The sequence below is a fragment of the Electrophorus electricus genome, chromosome 24 (assembly GCF_041902795.1).
Source record: "Electrophorus electricus isolate QZ-2024a chromosome 24, ASM4190279v1, whole genome shotgun sequence".
Taxonomy (NCBI): Eukaryota; Metazoa; Chordata; class Actinopteri; order Gymnotiformes; family Gymnotidae; genus Electrophorus; species Electrophorus electricus.
Window position 1 is genome coordinate 8,691,370 of NC_137520.1, and position 26,065 is coordinate 8,717,434.

The following is a 26,065-nucleotide window of genomic DNA, read 5'->3' on the forward strand; positions in this document are numbered from 1 at the left end:
TTATAATTAATCCTCAAGCATCTGCCTTAGTCATTACTACTCATTTTCTGGCCCCAGGACTGCGGATCATATTTCGGATAGACAGCAGAATTTGCACTGACGTAGTGGCATGGCTGGTACAAGTTTATTTAGCCCAGCAGTCTTCATGTGGGGTTTTCACACATAATTGCAAGGTGGAAGAAGAATGAATAAATAAAGGATGAACAGAAACTGTCCATGGCGGCAGATGAGCAATAGACATCTACAGGGCGGTATCTCTCAAAGTAACGTGACTGTTTAAGCATGTCAGGTTTTAAACTATAATACAATATTTTGTGCTTTTTCATTCATTCAGTACAAAAATTGCTATATTCAGCTTCAAGCTTTTGAATACAAAACTAATGAGAGGTGCGTACATTTAGATACACATGGATGGCATTTCTAAAAGAAAGACAACAAAAACTATATTCCTTAAAGCAGATAAAAAGCATTTTATTGCAATTGCAGTTTCACTTGTTCATTGGTTATGGCCTGTGTATCACAAATAAAACATTGCATTCAAGCACTATTAAAGCCACACTGATGCTTATACTTCAACAGTAGAAAAAAGCACCAACTCAAGTCATTGTTTTAAAAGATTTACTTTTATATCATAACTTACTTTTTTATTCACCATATAAAACCTTACTGCCTCTATCATTTCAAACAACAAAACAGTGCATGCCTAGGCAGTATAATAATAATAATAATAATAAATAGCTCATAAATAATTTACAGTGTAATTGTGCCTATGATATATAGACTCTAAAAAACTACTTGCCATCTAAAAAATATATAGTAATGCAAGTAGTTTAAAGATTCGGTATCAATTAAGTTGTTTTGTACCACCAGCTCTCACAACTTTTAGCCTCACACCTCTAATAAAAGCATGGTTCCACTTTAAGGTGTGCACACAGTGCTCAGATTTGTACATGTTTTGAGCAAATTGGTGGTTTGCTAAAAATGTAGTTGATTTGATAAAAGGATAAGACAAACAATATGTTTATAAAGTTATTATAAATGCAATCGTGTCTGTGAATTATGTTGCTGTCATGCCAATGTGTCTCACTGCAAAAAGTCCTAAAATTAAAACAAACTATACAATGCAGGATATAACTATTTCAAATTGTTCAACACTAACCAACTGCATCAGCCTGAAGAAAGGTATAACGAGATCACCTCACAAACAAGCACATTGTTTCAAGAGTATCTTTCAAAGTATACAGCATTTCTTCAGTCCATATAATTTCAGCGATGAGCAGGACATTTTTATCCAAACATCAAACGTCTGTAATTGGTTATTAAACATGTAAGTGATTAAATACTATTATGACTATGTCATAAACTAGAGTGAAATCTGATAATCAAGCCTAGATATGAAGAGAAAGTGTTTGTTTATATTTAGATATAAACAAACATAAGTTCTTATGTACTTTAATATTCAGAAAGAGACATGTGCTTTCCATGTGTTCAGTCACACAAATATTTTGGCCAAGCACATTACAAATGTTCATGAGGGTGTAATTACTAAATTATGATATATGAACAAAATTAATAACAATTTTGACAATTCTTACTAATACTTCCTACTCTTGATGTTATGCTTGAACATGCACAGCTTATAAAAATAACACACAATTTAGTATTTGCTATTATTATGGACACATTTAGTGTGTTCTACAGTAGTTCTCAGTCCCAGGCCTGATGAACCCCTGTGCCATGCAGTCTTCACATTCTGCATTAATTCAGAAAAGTCATTAAAATTGCCTAACAACCTGAATCAAATATGCTAAAGTAATAGCATGGTAAAAAAAAATAAATAAAAATAAAATAAAAAAAAAAAAGTTTTTAATTAAGTTAAGAACATTCTCCACTTACCCCAAATCTAATCAACTAAGACAGGTTTGGTGTCCAAAATTTAACTTCTTTAGTCTTGCGTTAGTGCTACAAGGTGAATGTAGTGAACAAGTAAAGGAAGTTTATGCCCACAAATTAGTATCTTACAAACTAAATACCAAAATCATCACACACCTGCATCATATCAAATTCAGTCTGTTAAATAATCTCAAATAGACTTGATTATGTGGTTTCTGACAGACTATAATATCTTAAAAATGGACAAAAGAAGTTTTATGTTGCACAACAAAAAATAGTAGCTAAAGCTGGAATTACCTCATTTGTTAATCAGTTGTTTGGTTTTATTCCATGCAAGCATTTGGCCACAGCAGGAGGTAAAATGTTTTTGCATTCTCTTTGTTTATAGTGGATGTTGCAAGTCTATGATTTATGTATTTTGCAAAAAAATATCTATGCTAAATATTTAGCATAAACGTTATTTACTTGGTAACTAAATTAGCCTCATAGCTCAAGTACAAAACTAAAGAAGCAAAATTAGCACACCAGTAGGTTGTCTACATTTGAAGTATATGGAAAATTGTGTAAGGGGATAGTCAAAATGTATTAAACATCGATCCAGATGATGCATATATCTGAGGATATGCAAGTATCACTGAGAACTACTATCTCAGAGCATATAAGGCTGAGGGCAGTACAAGTAGAGACAGAAGCAAAATCACAGATGTCTGCAGATAAAGAAGTAATGAAACAGGTGTAACATAAGACTCAAGAAAATGCTTCCTAAAATCAAATGTAGACTTCTTGCTTCTTGATGTGTAGACAACCTGAAAGAATGGACTGCAGATGTGAATTTAAGAATATAATTGAAGTTAAAACAAAAAACATCTCATTTCATATGTTTATACAAGCCATGTTAATTTGGAGTTGTAAGTTTTGATGCTTGAAATACCTACCAAATAATAAAGCATGCATAAGAACAAGCCGTCACTCCAGACTCAGAAGCTCCACATCAAAGATGAGCGTGGCATTTGGGGGGATGATCCCAGGGTGACCCTTATTACCATAGGCATAGTCTGGAGAGCAGGTCAGTTTTGCTCGTTGGCCAACACTCATCTACAGATCACACACACACACACACACACACACACACACACATACACCTGGATATATTGCATATACTGGATATACATTGTATTTACAACAGTACTGGATATATCCTCCACTGCTGCACTCCCTTCATTGGCTCCCAGGAGCTGCACACATCAGATTTAAAACCTCGATGCTTGCCAAAAATGGACCAGCCCCTTCATACATGAGGTCAATGGTCAAAGCCCGATCCGTACCTCGAGTACTTCGAACCTCAAGTATGGCTCGGCTTGAAATACTGTGCTTCAGTGTTTGAACCACAGTCCCCCACAAGCAAAGCAGCACTGTTACCCAACACGTTATACCAAATACCCAAATGTGCTCACATTCATATTACACAAACTCTAGAAAACACACAAGTAAACAACAACACAGAGACATATAATGGATACATTGGAGAGAGAGATTATGTCTGAGGAAGCCTGTGATCGAGAGACAAATGGATTTTAAGATGATATTTAAATAAGGGGAGAGAACTGGACAGTCTGACTTGAGAGGCAAGAGAGCTCCAGTGACGATGGGCAAATCTAGAAAATTCTTGATCACCAAGATTGCAAAGGATAGATGAAAGAACAGTCAGTAAGGCAACTCTGGATGACCTGAGAGTTAGGATTATAGGGAGAAGGAAATTAGAAAGATAAGGGGGAATGAAGTTGTTAAGAGCTTTGTACATGAGAATTTTGAAATTGTTTATGAGGTGTTTTACAGGAACCCAGTGAAGAATTTTGAGGGTGGGAGTAAGGTAATAATATGAACGGGTATGAGTGAGAAGACATCTGGACCGTCTGAGGTTTTTGAAGAGAAGAAGAGCCAATACCAGCAAGAAAAGAGTTACAACAGTCTAATTGGCTAGATCCAAAAGCATGGATAAGAGATCCAACACAATTTTGAATCTAATTTTGGCAGTTGCACAGGTAGAAAAATGAAGTTTTTACAGCTGATCTCAAATGAAACAGTCAGACCAAGAATGACACCAGAATTTTGAACCAGATCAGAGGTGGACAACACTATATCATCAGTGAAAAGAGTTATGGAACCAGTTTTGTTGGAAGTTGACTGAGGACGACTTTAGTCTTGTCACTGTTTAACATTAAAAAGTTTCATCAAGTGTTCGATTTCTAATTAGCAGGATTATACTTGTCTGAGAGGTGGGCTTTTAATAGATTTACTCCTGAGATAAATCTGGCTGTCATCTGCATTAAAAGGAAAAATCAGTTTTAAATCACATATATCACTGGAAGTATGTAAATAACGAATTATATAGGACCTTGTGGGACCCTTTGAGTGAGAATAGAGATAGAAGAAGTGTGACCTGAGTTATTCTTAACATTAGATTACTTTGTTACAAAATGCTCTATAAAGTCCAATATGTTACAAATGACTTGCCTTTAAACTGAGAGGGAAGGTGCACTGGTAGCTTAACATACTAGTCTACTAGTGTGTTACTAGTCTTTAAAGATACACAATGTGAAGGTACTATAAAGAAATACACAAAATACAAAAATAATGGTAAACAGTAGAGAATTTCACGGAAGATCTACAGGAACGCATTCTGTTGCCAGTTACCTCTAACTGCAGCAACTAAATAATTGCTAACTAACCCACATATAAAAGCCTTCCTTGTATAAAACCACTGCTAGTTCTAAAAAGTAAAACTGATAACAAAAATGGACAAGTTAATTCTTCCTGGGCCAATTTCAGTTGGTCAAATTCTGATTGGGCCAATTTTGCTTTATTTAACTGGACTATAATAATGCTTAGCAGACTTACTTGCTTGGTTCTCAGATCAAAGCTATCTATACAGTGGATAATATAGCCATAGCTACTTCAAAGACCATGTAGTGAGTCACAAGTTTGAATTTGTTATGGTTAGGCATACCTAATGAATTACAGGTATAATAATAATAATAATAATAATAATAATAATAATAACAACAACAACAACAGAGAAGCTATAAAAACTATTGTAATGTCTGAAATGCTGGCTGAATTCAGCCCTTGAAACTAGTAGTAAAATAGTAACTGGACACCCATGCCCTACTGCATCAATGCTTTAAAACAGAGTGCACATAGTAGGTGCACTCCTTAATATCTCTAAGGAAATACTGTTTTCTTTAGAAATGGAAGGAAGATACAAACCTATCCCCTGATGTCAATTTACTGTACCAGGCTTCCACAAAGAACAGGCATCACTGAAAGTGCCCTGCATTTCTCTAGTGTTATTCCACTAGAGTGGGTGCTGCTCAGGCTTCAGTCTGCATACATAAAGAGCACTCTCACAGCATAAACCTACACACTGCATCTTAACGTTACATAAACGCTCCACTGACTCATTACTGACACCAGCTAGTCTAATAGGAGAACTACAATCATGAAATAATCATAAGCAAAAATCATACACAGCGTACTAAGATTACCATAAATGTTTTATATTTGTCCTGCAAAGAAAACAATTTCTGATGTATATTAAGCCAGTTAAACATGTACATGTGTTCCCTGGGGAGAATCAGTATGAAATATTCAGATAAACAGTTTGCAGATATGGAACAGATATTATTTTCAGACTGTTTGATTCTTCAGTGTTTAATGTAAAACTTGCTTTGAATTGAATTTGGTTAGTTGAGGAACACTACTGCATACCTGCACAACACCTTCCTCCCAGCCACGAATGACTTCCTGTTTACCAATCTTAAACTTAAACGGCTTGTCACGGTCACGGGAAGAGTCAAACTTCCGCCCATCTGTCAAAGAGCCTGGATATAGGAGAGGAAAAGTTGGGAAAAAAGAATATCAGTTCATGTCAAAACTAACACAATTAATTTATCATTTATGATAGTATAACCACAAAATTTTTTTTTTACTTGGTTACATTAGGGACTGGTATACATTATGAAAGTCTTAAATAAAACAAAAAGAAACAGTTGCTATATCTGTCCAAGACGAACCAATCTGTATCTATGTTTAGGAGCAATGATTCAACAACCACTGAACCACTAATTAATGTTAAATGTCCAAGAAAACACAATTAACTCATTCAAAAAGGCCTGTATTTTACACATAAATGCAACTTGATTAAGTCCTTACTGCAAGTAATATAATGAAATTCATTTCATAAATGTATATCTCTTAAATATATTTTCAAAGTGAGAGTAAAGCAAGAAAGTTTATTCTGTTAAATTGCTAATTAGACCAAATGGCACCTTGAACTATTCCGCAAAACCACAATCTATCCTGAACAACTGAGCAAACCGAAACAGATTGCCTGTGGATAAAAAGTAATATTTCTCTATTGCCTCTTACTTAGCTATAGTTTCAAGCCCTATAAGTAGGATTTAACCCCACTGAAGTGTTATCTGCTCTGAAGGATTTAACCCCTCTGAACTGGGATTTTTTTTTTTTTTGAAGGCAAAAACTCTAATCTCTAAAATACAGAGAAATCAATGTTGCTTTTTACACTACTACTTAAATTATTAAAGTTATAGCATATTAGAAGTGTGGGCAGTAAAGAAAATGGAGCCCAGAGGAAGGGGCTACCAAGCGTTAGGCCTGCCTCCTGATTGACAGGTCCAGTCAGCAGTGAGTGAGGCGGCTGGCTGAGCCAGATGTGAAGGAAACAGCTTGGCGAGCTCAGCTGGTACCTGGCAAGGGAGAGAAGGTATGTCTCTGCCTACAACGGCGCCTGGGAGCCATACTCTGCACAGCTGCGCTGAGTGGTCACCCAGCATCATGGCTGGACGGCAGCTGTATGGCACTGGAGGGAAAGCACCACAGGTGCTTGTGGAACTGCTGCCGGAGCAGCATGAAGACCTAGCGCCAACAGCCCTCCAGCAGCGTCGCCAGTCAGGCGGCAGTTCCGCAAGAGGCAGAGGTTCCAGGTTCCAGTGTGAGCAGATAAGCGTGCTGGGTGCAGAGCTGAGGAGAATGGCTTTACAGGCATACCCAGTGTTTGAGAGGGCTACGCAGGAAGAGTTAGCACAGGAACACTTCCAATTCACTTGCTGAGATGGCATGCGCAGCTCGCCAAACCAAACCAGCTCTGCCCCCACCAGCTTCTGCTGCTTCTTTCTGCAGAGCAGAAAGTCAATGAGATGCCTGCTGTGGGCGTCATCGAACCATCAAACAGCCCCTGGGCAGCACCAGTGGTCCTGCCAAAGAAAAAGGATAACACCTGGTGCTACTGTATAGGCTATCAGCGGTTAAACTCTGCCACTAAGCCCAACTCATACCCACTTCCATGACACCTTGGATCAGTAGTGTAGTTCAGCTTGCTGGATCTACGTAGTGGATATTGGCCAGTGGCACTCAGTCCAAGCACCAAGGAGAAGATGGAATTCATGTTAAGCACTGGATTTTGCCAATTCAGAGTGGTGTGAATTGTAATACATAGTTTTGTAATACACCAGCCATGTTCAAGTGTCTGATGACCCTTTTTGGAATTCCTAGGGATCAGTGCACGTACTGATGTACTGGTCCATGCTCAAAGTACTAGTCTATGCCTTTGATGACACACTCACAATCGCAGCAGGTTTTCCAGGCTATTAAGCCAGAAAAACTCTGGCTGCATCCCAAGAAATGTGAAACCTCCTCCAGCAGTGCATGAACTTCCTGGGACATGTCATGATTGTGGCTGGAGTGGAAACAGACCCAGGAAAGCTGAAAAAGGAGCGTCGGTGAGCTGTGGAGATTCTTGGGCTTGGCTTCGTACTACCGACGTACCGCTACACTAGCGCACAGTGCAAGGGACTGCATTCCAGTAGGATGAAGAGGCCGAGTGTGCATTCGCCACTCTTTGTGCTTGGCTATGCGAGGCACCAGTGCTGATGTTTCCCAGAGCAGGTGACTAGTTCACTGTGGACAAGGACACCAGTGACAAAAGCATCTGCGCTGTCCTTTCACAGGTGCAGGACGGGGTTGAGACAGTCGTCACCAGATACAGTCAGTGCCCAAGCAATGCAGACCGTGGGACAATCACTGTAACGCTGTCTTGCTGCCTGTGACGTCCTACCAAAGAATGCCAGTACTGTGTGCACGTTGAAGAGAGAGCAGCGATGGCTGAGAGGAGTACCACCACTGCTGCTGACGTTCCCATTAACACCTGAATTGACACTATGAGCTGTGAAGAGTTCTGCAACACCAAGAATGAGGATGCAGAGCTCTACTTGGTGCATGGACTGCCCCAAGCATGATGAAAGTCAGGCTCTGCAGACGTGGCACTGCTCAGACCCATACTAAAGACACTTTTTGCTGGCTGGGACAGCCTCATAGTGCACAACAGACTGCTGTAGCATGTGTGGGAGGAACAAGTCCCTGGACAGCATGTACAGCAGCTGGTACCAGATTTTTGAGAAAAACTGTGTTAGGCATGGTGTATGGGTCGGCTGGCACGGTGCATTTCAGCGTAGGCAAGAGGCTGAAGTGGCTGCGACAGCAGTTCTACAAGCCAAATTGTCGCATGGACACAGAACTGTACATGCACTGCATCAAAGAAGGGAATGATGCAGCAGCCGCACACCCGGATTCAATCTGTCCACCTATGGAGAGTGACGTCATGGATGTACTGGGCCCCTTCCCTACTACCAATGCCAGAAACCACTATATCCTCATGGTCATGGATTATCTCACCAAGTGGACTAGGTAAACGTGGTCTTGGATCAGAGCATGCTAGGTAAGGATTTCTGCTGCCAGTTGGATCTCCACAGCAACCTCAGGTCTGCAACCAGCTGGGCAAGACAACCGGCTCCATAAGACAAGACTATGCATCCTCAGAGCCATGGCCTGGTGGAGCATTTCAACAATACACTCACTGCTTAGCTCCCATCGACACCATGCAACACCAGTGCAACTGGGACTGCCACCTGCCCCTGGTCCTACTAGCCAGGAGTTGACTGGGTTCTTTACAACCCTTCTGATGTTCAGTCGTCCGTGAGGATCATTGGCGGACAGCGTGCCCGGAGTGGGTCACCAAGGCAATGCCAGTGCATCAACTGCTGTGGGAAACATCCACTTGAACCAGGAACGCAAGGAAGGGACACTGCCCCAAGCTCTAGTCCCCATGAGAGAAATCCTGCACTGTTCAAGTTCAAGAGGTCTTATTGTCATTTCAGCTATTTTACAAGTACACAACAAAAACGAGACAATGTTTCTCCAGGACCATGGTGCAACATAAAAACAACAGTGCAACAGACAACATGCTACACAAGTGCAAACAGTCCAAACTGTGATGGCACACCTAAGTGAGGTGGCGTATTGGGTCCAGGCAGTGGTGACCGACCATTATATTCCATAAGGACTGACTTACCTGGACTCACTGGTCCAATGAAGGACAGTCTGTGGCTGGGCATGAGGTCAAACGGATAGTACGGTCACTTATACTGGCCAGAGTGGAAAACAGAGAATGCGGCTGCAGAGAAGCCGCAGTGAGAGCAGCCTGCGCTCCCGCAGCAAACACTCACGCCCTGCGCACTTCGAGGACTTCGTTCAGGCTGTTAGGCTCACCGGTATGGCAAGGGTGGAGAGGTTGAAAGGGTGTGTGGGACCATCAGCCACCAGACTGTTTGCGTGGGGCTGATGGGAGAGCTGAAAGGAGCGTGGCAAGGGCACCCAGGATGTCACTCACCTCTCCTCTTCTAATTTGGATATATAATGCTCCTTAAAAAGTTTAATTGTACGTATGCCTTGGTTTTCGTTAACCGGTTCTTTTATTTTAAATGTTGTTTCAGTGTGTCACCGACGTAGAGCTGTGCTGTGTTATCATCCACCCATTTTCTCTTTAGTCTTTTTTGTTGTTATTGTTTGCGCTATTTAATAAAACATCGTTTTTCTCTAAAAGGAACTTTCGTGATTTTTTATTTTTGCAGAAGCTACCGTTAATTAACCTCTTCAAATACGTCCAGCCCTAAAACAGGTAGATGGCTGTCAATTCTATTCCCCTAAATGCGATAAACTGTTATCTTACTCAAACTTGCTAAAACCCTTGTTTGTTGCTACAACTAATGTTATTATTTAGAACACATCAACATATCCGATGTGTCCGACGCCGCCAATTCTCTAGCAAAATCAAGGATATCGGATGAGCGCCTAAAACATTTCTGCCTTACCTGTTTCACTGTGAGCGCACGTCTGCAGGAGAACGTCCGCGCATGCGCTAACCATATCATAACAATCGCATGGGACAGAATTACACCCTCTAAACTTCTCGTATTCGTTGTATATCTTGATATGCCAAGAGCAGTAGTCTGTCCAAAATCCACTCTTTGCTAGGATGCGTTTATGAAATTTATAATTGATGCCAAAGTTACCCTAACAGTTCAACTACTGATTTAAACAGCAGACCATGCCAAATAATTCCGTTTGGGGTGCATACTGTCCATCACATCAAAAGCAATAAACAGACATGTGGTGGATAAATATTTCCACTGAAACTGGAGAATAAACAGTCAGTTTCAAACTCACCAACATAATGCACCACACAGGTCTGTCCTTTTTTGGGAAAAGTCCTTCCTGTTAAGAAGAGCGTGAGGAAAAAGAGAAAACCTCATAAAATATCCAAACAGCTATAATCAAATGAATGCAGAAACACGAGCGCAGCGTTTGAGCTATACACTTAATCTATTTACCATCGCCTGGGGTTATTGTCTCAATCTCGACTCCCATTTTAGGCTCCTGGATTCGCCTCCAAGTGACTCTCCTGCAAACTGTTTTTTCCACGGTTATGTTCAACTGTCTCAATGCAGCGAAGCAATTGTCAAATCACGTGATCCACACGTAGAGCTGCAGTCGGGTGCTTGTGAAAAGAACCGGAAACAGCGGAGGAGGTCCGATAACGGCCCACACCGACGCAGTTCAGAATAACAGGAACGCCGGGAACTGTTCGCAGATCCCAATGATTGCTTTTTTTCCCTGATAATTAGAATTAAGGATTTCTGCTTACGAATTAGAAAGCCCTGTCAATTCCTTTTAGAAAAAAAGCTCTAGCAATAGCCTATTTATGTCGCTAAAATATGGCCAAAATAAAATTAATCCAATATTCCACCGAATTCGGGTCTATCCTTGAGGTTATGTACACTGCAAAAGCAGGGTAATGTCTCATACCATGGAAGACATATTTCTGACGTTATAGCTCTCACCAGTGGTCCCTGCTTAACCCTCTATATTTTTTTTAGCGATTCTGTATGCCGTGTTTCATAATTTTCCTTCATCCTGTCTACAGCCCCCACTCTGGGAATGAATATAGTTGTAAATAAGCATAAGTGGTAAAGTTGCTTATCACAGCGTATGTCAAGCGAGTCATGTCATGGAATTTCACTGTATTAGGATTTATGTATAAGTGGCCTGAGTCTCGACCAATGAGTTACGATACACTCGGCAGTGCGAATGGTCTGACTGCTGATGACATTAACATTAACAATAAACAATGACGTACTGGGGCTTTCCTTAAAACTAAACAAAATGCGCATTGTGTATTTCTGTTATAACACGATACATTCGATCTTAAGCTTTAAGCCTACATGTAATAAAAATAAGAATGTATATTACGAACATTACGTACAATTTAGCAGTATTCGCTAATGGCACTGTATTCATTCTGTTGGATAAATACACGCTTTAGTATACACGCTTAGCTTTAGTAGCAACATCTTTATTACTGTTGAGAGACCTGCATGAAAAGCATAATCATACATCATCGTACAATAATTCATTGAGGATCGTTTTTCAGTGTGAGCTCTTCATTGACAGATTTGAGGTGCATTCTGTTACATGTGTAGCTAGCTCCTTCATATCCACCGTGAGCTCTTCAGAGGTGCGTCTGAGGTTAATTCAAATCCACTCTGAAATCTTCACAGATACTGATCCGTTTGTACGTCTGGTTTCATCTCTGTTCTGTATAACAGGAGGAAGAAGCAACAGAGACTTATTGGAACCAGTGAAAAATGAAAAAGGTTGATAAATGATGATCAAGCTTTGAAATGGTAACGGTTTTACATTCGATGTGTTTTGTATAAAACCAAAGTTTGGCTTCTATCAGAAAGTTACCTCTCCCACAATTTAAAGTTCTACATAAATAATAGGACAGTGTGATGTGCTGCACTTATTATTTTTCTCAACACCAGTAAACGACACCTAAAGAGTAGGTGCAAAATGTATTTTATCAGATACTATTTATAGAGCAGAACTAGTACTAACTTTAGATTGAAGCTGTCAGAAAGAATATTCAATAATCACGGGAAGAGGTGCTATACAGCAGATTCTTAGAAATCCATGCAGTGCTTATATGTAAAATATTATTACCAGTGTTAATATATTCACGAGCCAAAAACAAAAAATGGTCTTCTGCAATCATCCTTTGAAAAAACACGTATACGCCATTGCAGCAGATGGAGTTATATCACCATCTACTGGACAGAGACTCACTTTTTTTTTAGAATACTTCCTCTTATCATGGGTCATTGGATATTTCGGTCTGAAGTGAACAGTGCTCCATTATTGCACTTACGCTGCCTTGATTTCGGCCTTGATCTTCTGCCGCACCTCCTCGTTGATGGGGTAGAGGTAGAAGAGTACCAAGCCAATCAGGAGCAAGATGATGGGCACTGGGACAAAAATTACCTGCAGGGTAGCAACCACTCCGGGGTCTTGCATGCACACACCAGACTGGTAACCCGCAAAGCTGAGGGAATGAAGTGCAGGGCATTACACAGTGTTCAAGAGCAGTGCCTTTCAGCAGCTTCCACCTCAAATGAAGAGTCCCAATCCACGTAAAACAAGGCCTTGTTTGGTTGGATCGGGTGAGGCGGATCAGAGTTGTGTGTCGTGGCTGATCTCCAGGAGGAGAGTTGGTGATCGCTAATGTGTAGGAGCATGAAACAACGCAGATACAGACCAAACCAAAGAGGTCAAGACAGAAGTATTACATTAAATGCTACTAATGTTTGCATTTAATGCTACTGGCTGAAGATGTAAAGTATGCTGGACCAGCCAGTTGCCTCGTTCAACAAGGCTGCGTGTAAAGAGCTCTTACTGCAGAGCTAGAGTGGACGCTCCGCTTGACACCCCTCCTCCAAACTTGTTAAAGAAGACAAAGCAGGCATAGAACATGGGTTCCAGGTCCATGTACGATGGGTTCTTCAGTTTAAAGTCATCCACTGCATCTGGTAGCATCGACCTGTAAACAAACAAGACAGTCTCTATCATTAAAAAGCTAATAAATAATACCTAACGTATCAGATATTTTCCTGTTGTTTTTGTGCTACATGTCTTGGGAGAATGATAGAATAATTGTGAAATATTTTTTTAATTCCACAACAAAAACGTAATTGCATCAATTACCATCATAAGCACAGTGATATTTACTCCAGCAAACAAGGTCCACTGTTCTCCTGCAGCTAGCAAAAGCTTAGGTTTCTGTTTTGTTTGCATTATTGTCGATATTACTGGACCTTCCACTGGATGATATGTAACCCAAGGCAAACTCACCAGGGCAGTAGAAAGAGGCATGATAGGCTGAAGCCACATAAAATGCCAATCACTGCAAAGATTGGGAAACTGTCCTTCACAAAGTATAGGATGATGAGACAAGGGATATAGCCCTGCATAGAAGCAAGGGAAGAGGGCAAGATGTAGTCTAGATTTAACTCTTGGTAATAAGAGACAGTTGTCATAATTTTCACTAAGTGAATGTATGAAATATTAATATGATTAAATACATCCATTTGTATTTAATGTGATCTCCACTGTCTCAGTGTGTGCTTAAAATAACCCATCAGGAGGAGAGAATTGAAGCTCACTGATAGGCCGATAAAGACTGTGGTCTTCTTGCCCAGTTTGAGCAATAGCATCTGCCACAGGGGAACGGATGCTGTAGCTATGCTCTATATATCAAAAGAAAGGTTTTATTTCATCACTCAATGGAACAATGCCAAAGCCCATTAATTGTGCAGCTGATATTGGTTTGATGCAAGTACATTAGCTTCACTGAATATAGTGACTATGATAATGTCAAACATACATGCTCTCACCAGAGATATGAGCATTAGGTGCTGGAAATATGCGCCCATTCCAGCCACATACGTACAATAGATAGCAAAGACTCCTTGCGTCACCTAAAAAAATAAAGACAAGAATGCTCACTATTAATAGGCAAATATTTCTAATAACCTTATTTTGCCATATAATAACCAGCGTTATTCCGGACTCTGACAGTTCTGCTTTTTTTTCACATCTCCGATACACAATGCAGTGTGGAAGTGGTACAACTGCTAGTTTGCAACATACAGCCAAGTGCAATCGGGTAGCCTCAAAGAAGAGGAACTGGTTCTGGGCCTCTGACCTGAAACGCGAGCGAGGCGAAGAGGAAACCAAACACGAGGCGCACATATGGGGTATGTCTCATGAGCAGCTTCAGACTGGTCAGGTAGGGCACTGTACTGCGCTCCAGTCTGCTCAGCGGGGCTGGAGGAAGAGCGGCACAAGCACACAGAGAAATTCAAGTCAGTCTTTTACTGAAACAATGGTTTGGCTCTCAGATGATATCCATAGTTTAGGACCTGCCACCGTTGGGACAGTTTAGATTAATATAGGATAGTATGGTGTAAGAAAAAGTGGCATAGATTAGAGTGGTATACCATGAACTAGTAAAGGCAAAGGTTTATCTGATATAGTCTCTTTGGGTATAGGATAGACTGGTGTAAGATGGCCAGGCACCGTTATACAGAAAACGGGACGTTTTAAAAAAAAAAAAAGACACTTACCTAATTTCTCCTTTACTCCAAGGAACAGCGTGAGGCAGCACAGGAAGTAGAGGGCACCCAGTGCCGATGCAGCAACCAAATACGCTCTCCTCTGCAGGGTTACAATACAAACTGATATTACTCAATAAGGGCCCACATTATTCATAAAAGTGATGGATAAAATCTAAACGATAGGTAAACAATAATCTAGATTGAAGCTTTAAAAAAGTACTGATACTCAAATGTGACACATTGTTTCTTATTTAGCATGCAAAAGTGCACAGAAAATGAGCCAAGATCAAAAGATTTAGAATGAAGAATGAAGATGTGCATGCACACACATTTATTGTGTGTGTGTGTGTGTGTGTGTGTGTGTGTGTGATGATATATTTTGTTACAATATGCAGTCGGAACAGTCACCGTGTTTTGCAGCGTGTCAGTGAGAGGGGAAGTGAAGTTGTAGGAGAGGTTTCCTGCCAGAGTATGGCTACCATTCAACATGCTGCATGTCTCTGCCCTCTTAGCATGGTATCGCCCCACAATCTGGCCCTGAATAACAAGACCTGCCAACGTCCCAAACATCTCCATCCCCATCCCTGTGGGCCACACAGACAGGAATGAGGAGCAGAAGAAGGGGTTGATAAACAAAACCCATACATGTGGAAAATGGGTTCAGTTTAACCCCTTACACCCCAATGGCTTCTAGTAAAACTACATTGATCTTAGGCTACATCAAACTCAGCCAACTCAGCAGCTCTGCTTGGCATACAACTTCCTATTTTCCAAAGGAAACCACATCTGCATCATTTTTAATAAGTATCTGTCTGTGGCAGGAACAGACAGAGTTGGGAAATTGTTGACGTCAGACAACTGGGGTTTTAGAGAGATATACACACACAAATCCATACAGGCTAGTGCATCTATCAATACTACAATCTACAAAACCAGTCAAGTTTGTACTTGCAGTTTAACAGTCTACAATGTTTGATCACTTTAGGTACAGGTATACACTTTTAACAAATAGGCTGCCATACATTTTAAAGTCATCTGTAAGTTGTACTCCTCTACAGGTACCACTCTTGAGCGCTAAAGTCCGTTGACTGTCCTATGCCTTGTGCACCTGACTTAATTTTGAGCAATGAACAGGTGCTATCTGGATTCTTTTATTGTACATTTACACAGTAACTAAACTTGTAAAACTAAAATCTAAAACATCTAAAACCTCTGTGTTTAAATATATGAAGATTTCAGGGGGTAGCTGCAATGTACTGTGGTAAAATATATAAAATTATTCAAAACTTCAATGTATTGCACAAGGTTTCAAGAGCAATATAGTTAGATATTCAAAAATGATCAAAAATGATCAATGATGAAAATGTTCCCAAGCTAAGAGACCACCATGTCAGAAATTTAGGAGTTCAGTTTGGAGTCTACTCTATGGCTATACCTCAAGTCCACCAGACCATTTCCATTTTATGTACTCAGAGGTTCACTGACTCATAACATGCCCTGTTTTCTGGACAGGTGTGACATACTCCTCCAGGTCAGGGATCACAGTCCCAACTGCTCCTGTCACCTCTTGGACCACCTTGGTGTTAATCTTCTACATTCTCACTATTTCTTTATCCAGGCCCTGGTTTTTGTCCATTTTTTAGATTCCTTCCTTTGTATGTTTCCGAGATAGAAAAATACAAAGGAGATTGAAAGGAGAAATAGGGAGAAAGTGGAAGGTTAACGGTGGTGTTAGTATCACTGAATAAAGTGATCAGTAGGAGATTATTCCTCTTAGCACTAAACATACAAGTTTACAGCACTGTACTAGTAGTACATTTTCAACTAGTTGTACATTTCAAGTCCTGTCACAAATGTACTACTAATACTGCTTTTAAACCAGACTGATATTACTATAACCTGTTCTGTATCCCTAATGTCCATTGCTTAGAATCATATACATTTGAGATCTTTTTATGACAACAGCATCTAAATATGCGAGGAGTCCAGGAGTGATAATAAGCACGTGGGTCTTACTATAGCCAGTGGCTGAGTCTCGGTCTCTCTGGTCACCTCCAAGAAACATGTTCAGGGAAGTGTAGGGGACATGGTAGCACTGATGGTGAGAAAGAGAGAGAGAGAGAGAAAGAGAGAGAGAGAGAAGCAGGGGGACAAAACAGATAAAGCAGATCAGAAGTAACCTTCCCTCTCTTATCTACCCACACGTGCAGACGCTATAATGTCAGGTGTAAAAGGAGTTAGAGAAGATACTACACAGTTCCCAGTTACATAGTAACAAAGGCACTGGTCATGTGGAGCAAGAAACACACTTTGCATGATGAATGTGCTATGTCTGTTTCAATGCAAATACTGATGCCACAGGGATGACCACGAAAATACATTTGTATCTAACATGTTGCATCTAACAGCTCCTTTTAAGGTACTGACTTCCTGTTTGCACATACCACACTATGTTTAGTCAGCACCAGAACTGAGCACCACAGGAAGGAGAGTGGCAATGAAGCTACAGTGCTTACACTCATGAAGGCATCAAAGAGGCAGCACCAACTAAGGTACCAGCAGAAGCTGAAGACAGGGGACATGGTGTCCCGAGGGGTGTACCACAGCATGACATAAGAAAGTATTCCCATCGGCGCGCTGCACACTATCCTGGAAGGAGAGGGAAAAGGTCTGAGAATCAAACTGGGTGAAAAAACAAAAATGGAGCAGGGTGTCAATACATGGAACAAGAATAAATAATACATGGAATTAGGAAGCAAGAAGACAGGGGAGTCCAAGTAATGTATATGGGGCTAATTTTGGGTCTGCACAACTTTCTCTCTCTCACAGTTTGAAGTTATAATGCAACATATTTGAAGCCAAAACTCTACTATATCTGAACTCAAACATTTCCTTGCTGCGGTTCGTGTGTGCTGGGTTGGCAGGATCACAGTTTAGGCAGACGTATTTTTTTAACTAAAGATATCAATGATCAGTAAATTAGGTTCCTAGTTTGATTATTATTATCATTATCTGTTATTAAAATGGGCAGTGGGAGCTCAGTGGTTAAGGTAACCGGATGGTTGCCAGTTCAATCCCACCACTACTAAGTTGCCACTGCTGGGCCCCTGAGCAAGACCCTTGACCCTCAATTACTCAAGTTGAGTTCAGACATAATTGTCGCTTTGGACAAAAGCGACAGCTAAATGCCCTAAATGTAAATGTAATGAAAAAAAATTTGTCTCTCCTTCTTCTCCAGATACATACATGCTGCCTATCATCTGAAGCCAGAAAGGATACTCCGATTGATCAATCATGGAAATCTTTCCAATGTAAGAAACCACTGTAACAGAAGGTTTTGAGTCCATGCTTGCATTTACATTTCTACAGTAAGCACATCAGAAGCAAATGGGATATGAGAATTGTTAACTCTGCGACAGCAATTTTCAAAACACAAAGGCATTGTGCAGCAACAAATGACATGATGTCAGCTTCAGCTTTGGTAATAGTACTAATAATACCATTGGCTGAAACAAAGTACAGCATTACAGCATCAACCCAAAAGTTCTGTTCTGTACCTCACCAGGGAATGAGCTTTCCAAAGCGGGTTTGCCCACTCTTGCTAACTGCATAGCCCACCAAAGGGTCTGTGATGGCATCCCAGGCCCGGCCAAGGAAAAGCATTATGGAGACATAGAAGGCACTCATCTGAAACAATCAGAAAATGTTATTTTTAACTAGGAAAAAAACAATAAACAAAACATACAAATAAAAAGTGTTTAGAAATGTGGTACCACTTTTTTCACCCAATCCTTTTTTTCCAAGGGAAATTAGACCAGATGTTTGATATTATGTCTTCAGTGATATTACTGTTATGTTCATACTTTGTAAAAACAGACTCAAATGTGCAAACATGAACAGTAAGATACATACACCAAAGTATTACAGACTTGCCCACACAGGAGCCCTTGCTAACTTCCTGTGGCTAATAATTTGGTTTGATGCAAACTTCCTGTGGTTAATAATTAGGAATGTAAAGACATCTTCTTACTCCATGAGAAGAACACAGCCATCCATGATGGCAGACATATAATTCAGTTCCCCACTGCACAACAGTAATATTGCAGGAAACATACTCTGACCACACACCTTATTACGAACTTCACATCTACACTCACTGGATACTTTATTATGTACACTTACTGGTTCATATTATGCCTAGTTTGTCAGGCCAACCTTTACTACTGTTTACTACAGTACTTGTCAGTTTCTAACCACAAGACCATTGATGACTGAAACGTTATTAAGATGTTATTTGGATGACAAACCATTATCAATACAGCAGTGATATTGACATGGTAGCGGAAGGATACTGGGTGTTTGCAAAAGAATGGGAAACAGTCTCTACATCTACATGGTGTTTGTAATAAATAGATTTTTCTAAGGAAGAGCACAGTAGGGGCAATCCTGACAATAATTTGCATAATGATAAAATATTTCCTGCTGCATTGTTATCCTTCAGGGGTTTTGAAAATTTCCTGTTACAAAGCAAATTAACAGGCAATTGCTGCAAACATTTTACACTCTATTATGTTCTTATAGTGTCATATGACAACATATGCTGGGTTTCAGGAATAACCAGGACAGCACTTTTTTTTTTACAAGTATGAGCTACTATGCTGGATATGACTTCTGCCGGGTAAGGACATAAGATGAGGGGATGCCTCAGCTTGATCTTAAAAATATCACAGAACACTGTGAAATTTGGGTCAAGTTTCACGATTTAAATTTAAAAAAAAATTGTTCACTTTATATTCATGGTACATATAGTACTGTATGTAATATAAACTAAAATGCACACAAATAATTTTACAAAAATGTTTAAGGTGAAAGATTTAAAGGAGCACATGAAACACACTAAATTAATATGCTTTTTTAAATATAAAATACATTTATCTAAATTAATATGCTTTTTTTAAATTGTGAAACACATTTATCTAAATGAATATGTTTTTTTATATGTGAAACACAAATTGCTGCCCAAGAGAATAAACAAATTGTCAGGATGCATCTTAATTTCCACAACATCCTAGGTAATTGTGGGTATAAATCATTTTACTTAATGTAGTATAAACAAGAAGCTTGTAGTAAGTGTTTATCACAATCCTTCCAGCAGTGCTATATGTAATTTCCATATTCAAATTTGTGTGTAGTGTTGATATTTCCCATAAGTTTCTAGAAAATTTGAATCTGTAAGAATGTTTGCATGTATGTGACAAAGTTGTGGTAAGAGTGATGATATGGAACAAAAAATATTGCAGAACTTTCCTTTGTATCTCTGGCCACTTGCTGACTGTACCACAAACTTCTAATTCATAGCATTATCTAGATAATTAGGATTGAAGACCATCACAATATCCACTCAACAAAGCATATTGACCTTTTACCTGTACAACATCCAGTAGAAAGATCTGTATGAAAATGCCCTTGGTGTTTGATGTCATTTGATAGGGCATCCCTCCAATGGCATAGCATAGTTTGCGTGATATTGGTATGCCTGGAGCTTTCTGTAAAATAATAACATTTGGGTATCACTTCACATTTGAGTTTCTCCCTTTTTGTTTCTTTAACAGCGCTTTCACACAATGCATACTGCAATAGCAAGCACTGCAGATCAAAATTAGAGAACAACACCCAATTCCCTAAATGTCAAGGTCATTGTGTAGTCCTGTGTGAATTTATCCTAACAGGAGTTAAAGAGCAGTATTTTAAGCTTATTTCATGAGTTGTATATATTCTAAAGCACAATATAAAAAACAAATGAGACAATTGAAAAAGAACATTGATCAAATTTTGAAAACACTTTCAAATACCTGCAAGTTATTGGTGTTAATCTGGCACCTGGTGCTAATTTCCTTAATTATCTGACAAATCCTATTTAACTGGCAGCCTAACTTTCCAGTTTCTACTGACTTTGCCAGATGGTGAGCCATTCCAAAGTGACAGAAACCCTCCAGCAGCAGGTTGTCCAGATGAAGGCCAATGGGGTGACCCTATCAGCCATAGCAAGAGAAGTTGGTCGTTCCAAGTCTGTGATTTCTAGAATATTTCATCTTTACAACATCACAAACTCATTGAAGTCCCCTAAGAAGGCTCGTCGCCCACGAAGGACAAATGCAAGAGAGGACAGGACAATGCGGAGAATCTCCATGGGTAATCGGTTCAACACTGCAGCTGGACTTGCTCGCCAGCTCAGCACTGAACAAAGTAAGGATCTGTCTCGTCATACAGTGTCTTGACGTTTAAGAGCATTTGGACTGAAAGCCCACTCTGCAGTGACCAAACCTCTCAGTAGCAGAAAGAATCAAAAAGCAAGACTAACATTTTGCTGAGGAGAATGTTGTGTGGACAGAGGAGAAATGGTCCAGAGTTCACCTTAGTGATGAAAGCACGTTTAATTTATTTGGGTCTGATGGGAAGCACTATGTTTGTCGATGACTACCGCCCTGTCGCCCTCACATCAGTCGTGATGAAGTGCTTTGAAAAGATAGCCAGAGACTTCATCACATCTTCACTGCCAGCCTCCATGGACCCACTGGAGTTTGCATACCGCCACAACCGCTCCACTGACGATACAATTGCACATCTGCTCCACACTACACTGACTCACCTGGACGAAGGGAGGGGAAATTATGTTAAAATGCTATTTGTCGACTACAGTTCAGCATTTAACACTATCATCCCCTCCCTACTCACTAGTAAGTTGGGGGATCTAGGACTGCATACATCCCTGTGCTACTGGATCTCCAACTTCCTAACAGACAGACCACAGTCAGTACGGGTGGGCAACTGCGCCTCATCCACCCTCACCCTCAGCACTGGAGCTCCTCAGGGTTGTGTTCTAAGCCCCCTGCTCTACTCACTGTACACCTACGACTGCACAGCCACTTCCAGCTCTAACATCATTGTCAAGTTTGCTGACGACACCGTTGTCATGGGTCTGATCTCGGACAACGACAAGAGGGCCTACCTGGAGGAGATTAAACACCTGGAAAACTGGTGCCAGGAAAATAATCTCCTCCTAAATGTCAGTAAGACAAAGGACCTGATCGTGGATTGCAGCAAGAAGCAGGAGCGGCACTACCAACCTGTGAGGATCAGTGGAACCACGGTGGAGAGAGCAGATAGTTTCAGGTACCTTGGAGTTCACATCTCGCAGGACCTGTCCTGGTCCCGCCATACCAACTCCCTGGCAAAGAAGACTCGTCAGCGTCTTTACCACCTCAGACGCGTAAGAGACTTCAGACTGCCCTCCAAAGTACTGCGGAACTTCTACACCTGCACTATCGAGAGCATCCTCACGGGGAACATCACAGTCTGGTTTGGGAATAGCACCAAGCAGGACAGACAAGCACTCCAAAGGGCAGTGCGTTCAGCAGAGCTCATCACTCACACGGAACTTCCTGACCTGCAGACCATCTACTACAAGCGGTGCCAGACCAAGGCCAGGAAAATTATTGTTGGGATGGGTGGGGTCCTTCACAGACTCTTCTCTCTGTTGAGGTCAGGGAGGCGCTTCCGCTCCCTGAAGACCAAGACAGAGAGGCTGAAGAGGAGCTTCTTCCCACAGGCCATTCAGGCCCTGAATCAGGGAAACTGATAAACTGTGGAGACCACCACCACCATGTAACATAACTGTATATCTGTACATCTGTATATATAGATTTATACTCAATTACCTTGTTACACAACAACTGTAGATATGTTATTATACAAAATGGATCTGTACATTCTGTAGATTGTGTACATATATACCCAACCATATACATTGTACATTGTGTATATAATCATAATATACATATATTGTACATACATTGTTAATATATTTTGTACATACATAGAATATATATATTTATCTTGCATATATATTTTTTTCTCTATGTACCCCTGTTTCTTTTCCTCAGTTTGGACAGAGCACTCTCCACCATTTCACTGCGAGTTATACTGTGTATGACTATGTATGTGACGAATAAACCGAACTTGAACTTAAACTGGGGAAAGACTGAACCCAAGGTGTGTAAAGAAGTCAGTGAAAGAAGGAGGCGGATGTGCAATGGCTTGGGGAATGTTTTTGGCAGCAGGAGTTGGACCTCTCATGTAGATACATGGCAGAGTGAATGCAAGCGTATCAGAACCTTCAACAACATGTTGTTCCTTACTTGTGTTCATCACTCAATCAGCCAGCAATTTTCATGCAGGACAAAGCCCCTGTCACAGCAAAACGGGTAAAGCAGTTCCTTGAAACTGAAAACATTGAAACAATGAAATGGCCAGCCCAGAGTCCTGATCTAAACCCAATAGAAAATATCTGGAAATTCCTGGGTGACAAAGGTATGGCCAAGAAACCCACAACGGTCAACAAACTGTGGAAGAGCCTGCAAAAAGAGTGGACCAAAATCACACCAGAGTGTGAGAGACTAATGATGTCCTGCGGCCGCAGATGTGCTGAAGTAATTCGAAGCAATGGCCTGTACGCTTCTTACTGATTGGTGACTGTTGTTAACCTTCAGAAAATGTAGTTGTAATCTTTCTCTGTGCTACAATCATTGCTGTTCTCTAATTTTTTATCATTGTGTTTTCTGCAAAATAAAGGTTTTATGTTGAAATACCCTATTCTAGTGGCATGGTATACCCATAACAACAAATCTTTCAAATGTGGACAAATAAAGTTTACATTATTTCTGAAAAAATCAAGTGTTCATAAACTGTTCTCTCATTTTGATCGTGTGTGTGTGTAGATAGATAGATTAGATATTATATTTTATATATATAATCTTCCCTATTTGAACTCAATGAAGAAAACAAAAAAGACATGAGGCACCTGGCGTCTTCGATGTGGGGATAATTTAGAGAGACAGAGAAAACATTTCAAATAATTTTGATCTGTGCATACAAATTAAAATGTTTCACCACGTTTGTCGACAAAACAGGCTAATGATTTCGCTGATGAATCTGCAGACTATCGTATACATATCAAATCTAGGCGACATTAGCCTATAGATGATTTAACTTTGTATTATCATAAACATAACATTGCTAATAACCCCCACCCAAATTGTCATGAAATTACCTCTTGGACGTCCGTGTGTTGTCCATCCCCAGAAGTAAGAGGCATGTTTGTGCTCTTCAAGAAACATTCACTTACACAGTTATTACTCTGGAAACTTATAAACTTATAAGGCATGGAGGTCTACGGGAGGTCTCCTCCCCAAAACGCTAAGATTGCGTGGGTTTAGTATACAATGCCCAATAGCTAAACGCGCGCGCGCGGACGCACACAAATGCACGCACACGCGCATTATCGCTACATCGAACCCTGCGCGAGACAGCAAACGGGAACTCTTTACGATATTTGTTTGGTGGCATAACACTTTTGCAAACCTAGTCTAAATGAACTATTCCCAGTATTCAAAATTAACTGTGTTACTGTTTTGCTGTTGTTTTCAATATTTATTATCATCAACATAATGCAAAAAGGGAGATCAAATCTTTCTTGGATCCTCTCTAGGTATATTTTATCTTCTTAAGTTTAAAATGATGCCGGACGTCCTGGAGCAGCAGACGTGGGTGGGTGGGGCAGAGTGTCTCCCCCTGTAGCAGAATAAGGCATCTGATGAGTAAACTGATAAAGGATGGATGTATCTAATATCATCCTAGGATGTATACCAAATAAATTAGTCCTGTTACTGTTTATTCCTGGAAATCAGTAAGGGTATTACTTCATATGCAAAAAAAATAAATAAAAAAATGTGCTTTTTAAAAATAAAAATCTGCATTCTGCTACAGCCCAGATGCTGGCTACGTTTGCCAGTTGGTCAGCATGAGCCTACATAAGCAAGCTGTTATACATTTAGGCTGCATGAAATAAACTTGTATTCTTTCTTACTGAGATGTTGTTACTAAGTTACTGATAAACATCACACAAGCAGTTTCACATCAAAGGTTTTATAATAGACTGTCAAAACCAGCTAATACAGTTCAGTTTTGGACCACCAATGAGCAAGAAGAGGGCGACAGTGGCAGAAAACCCCATCCATGATATTTAATACATCTATATAAGTCACATCAATGCACAACAAAGAACCAAGCTACAATCTCAAAATACTCATAAAACAGAGCATTATCTATACAAGGGCATTTAAGAGTCCAGGGAAATGATATGTCTGTTTTGTAGATATATAATTTTATGTGTAGGTGGAATTCTTGCCGCATGAGACTGCACACATGAAATTGCATTTTAAGCAGTGACGTGTGGAAAATGAAAAGTAAAAGGTCCTTTGCATAGATTTAACATTGCTTGCTGGCTTAGTGGTTAGCATGTTTGCTGCTAGGGCCTTGGGTTTGAGTTCCTATGCGGGTGGAGTTTCCATATTCTGTGCGAGTTTCTTCCAAACACATGGAGGTTAGGTTGATTAGATAATCGAAACATTTTTTATATATATATATATATAATGTGTGCATGTATGTCCAGTGATGGTTGGTGCTCTGTCCTGGTCTTAACCTCCTCCCCTTTCCCTGCACCTGGTGCAGTCCCCCAGGGGGTTGTGGTTTCTGACCTAGAGTACACTGTGCACAAACCGGCTGCTGCTTCTCATCAGGTGTGTGTGTGTAAAAAAAGCGAGTTTGACAAAGGCGCTATATAAATGCAACTAATAATAATCTCTTAACAGAAAAACAATATGTGTGAATTGTGTTTAATGATCATGATTATTAAGAAATGTAATGGGGTATTGGTTTATGATTTGATCACATCTTAACTGAAATTTCCCATATGCAATAACAGTTCCATTGGTGCTATATGGAGACTTTGAAAGAGGTAGAAATGTAAAGGTTGATAGACGATGAAGAAAACAAAAAGCAATATACGTGGTAGAACAGTGACATCTGCACTTAGGCTGCAATGTCAAAATCTATAACTAACTTATTTCCTGTGGAAAAAAGGACACAGGTGTTAAGATATAGATACAGGTACAGCTCTGGTGTCTGGGCCTCCTTGACGAGTGCACATTAAAAAAGTAAACTTGAGACCAGTGTTTGACTATACTGCAAATGAAGCCTCTATTGGGCATGTAAGAACAATCAAACTGTGCAAATATAGATAGAGTCTGTGGACAATCTAAACTGAAACACAATCAGATTCTTAGCAGCTGTTAGAAAAATACGAAAGTCACTGTTCCTCTTTGCATTGGTAGCGTTAGTTTGCGTTGTGTAACGAAATACCGTAAAATCGTGCATATAAGCGCCTTCGCTAAAGCGCGGATAGCTTG

At 40.2% G+C, this 26,065-nt stretch overlaps 2 protein-coding genes and 1 long non-coding RNA gene across 4 annotated transcripts; 1 reads left to right on the plus strand and 2 right to left on the minus strand.

The window, feature by feature from the left end:
- Positions 1-446: 446 nt before the first annotated feature.
- Positions 447-10,793, minus strand: fkbp1ab (FKBP prolyl isomerase 1Ab). 2 transcript variants are annotated; one of them, XM_027007024.3, is made up of 5 exons: positions 10,638-10,793; positions 10,474-10,521; positions 5,662-5,774; positions 2,829-2,988; positions 447-2,699 (listed from the first exon to the last, which is right to left on the minus strand). In XM_027007024.3, exons 1-4 carry the CDS (start codon positions 10,672-10,674, stop codon positions 2,860-2,862), a joined length of 327 nt encoding a protein of 108 aa, XP_026862825.1. In that variant the 5' UTR covers positions 10,675-10,793; the 3' UTR covers positions 447-2,699; positions 2,829-2,859. The 2 variants fall into 2 exon arrangements, with proteins under 2 accessions (XP_026862825.1, XP_026862826.1); XM_027007025.3 differs by having other exon boundaries at positions 447-2,712.
- An 845-nt stretch (positions 10,794-11,638) lies between these two features.
- Positions 11,639-24,096, minus strand: LOC113575475 (sodium-dependent lysophosphatidylcholine symporter 1-like). The gene is made up of 14 exons (XM_027007002.3): positions 23,869-24,096; positions 20,186-20,305; positions 18,322-18,446; positions 17,276-17,408; positions 16,776-16,854; positions 15,168-15,343; positions 14,769-14,859; positions 14,348-14,469; positions 14,037-14,120; positions 13,806-13,889; positions 13,495-13,607; positions 13,040-13,183; positions 12,515-12,688; positions 11,639-11,901 (listed from the first exon to the last, which is right to left on the minus strand). Exons 1-14 carry the CDS (start codon positions 23,980-23,982, stop codon positions 11,859-11,861), a joined length of 1,602 nt encoding a protein of 533 aa, XP_026862803.2. The 5' UTR covers positions 23,983-24,096; the 3' UTR covers positions 11,639-11,858.
- Positions 14,306-18,438, plus strand: LOC113575476 (uncharacterized). The gene is made up of 3 exons (XR_003410421.3): positions 14,306-14,399; positions 17,998-18,070; positions 18,325-18,438. It is a non-coding gene; the product is annotated as an uncharacterized LOC113575476 (long non-coding RNA).
- Positions 24,097-26,065: the final 1,969 nt, after the last annotated feature.

Coding starts and splice junctions, on each gene's coding strand:
- fkbp1ab (XM_027007024.3), bottom strand. CDS start 10,674: ATGGGAGTCGAGATTGAGACAATAACCCCAGGCGATG. Junction 10,522..10,637: donor GACAATAACCCCAGGCGATG/GTAAATAGATTA, acceptor TCTTCTTAACAG/GAAGGACTTTTCCCAAAAAA. Junction 2,989..5,661: donor GGGAGGAAGGTGTTGTGCAG/GTATGCAGTAGT, acceptor TGTGATCTGTAG/ATGAGTGTTGGCCAACGAGC.
- LOC113575475 (XM_027007002.3), bottom strand. CDS start 23,982: ATGCCTTATAAGTTTATAAGTTTCCAGAGTAATAACTGTGTAAGTGAA. Junction 16,855..17,275: donor TCTTTGATGCCTTCATGAGT/GTAAGCACTGTA, acceptor TCTCACCATCAG/TGCTACCATGTCCCCTACAC. Junction 14,860..15,167: donor CTGACACGCTGCAAAACACG/GTGACTGTTCCG, acceptor GTAACCCTGCAG/AGGAGAGCGTATTTGGTTGC.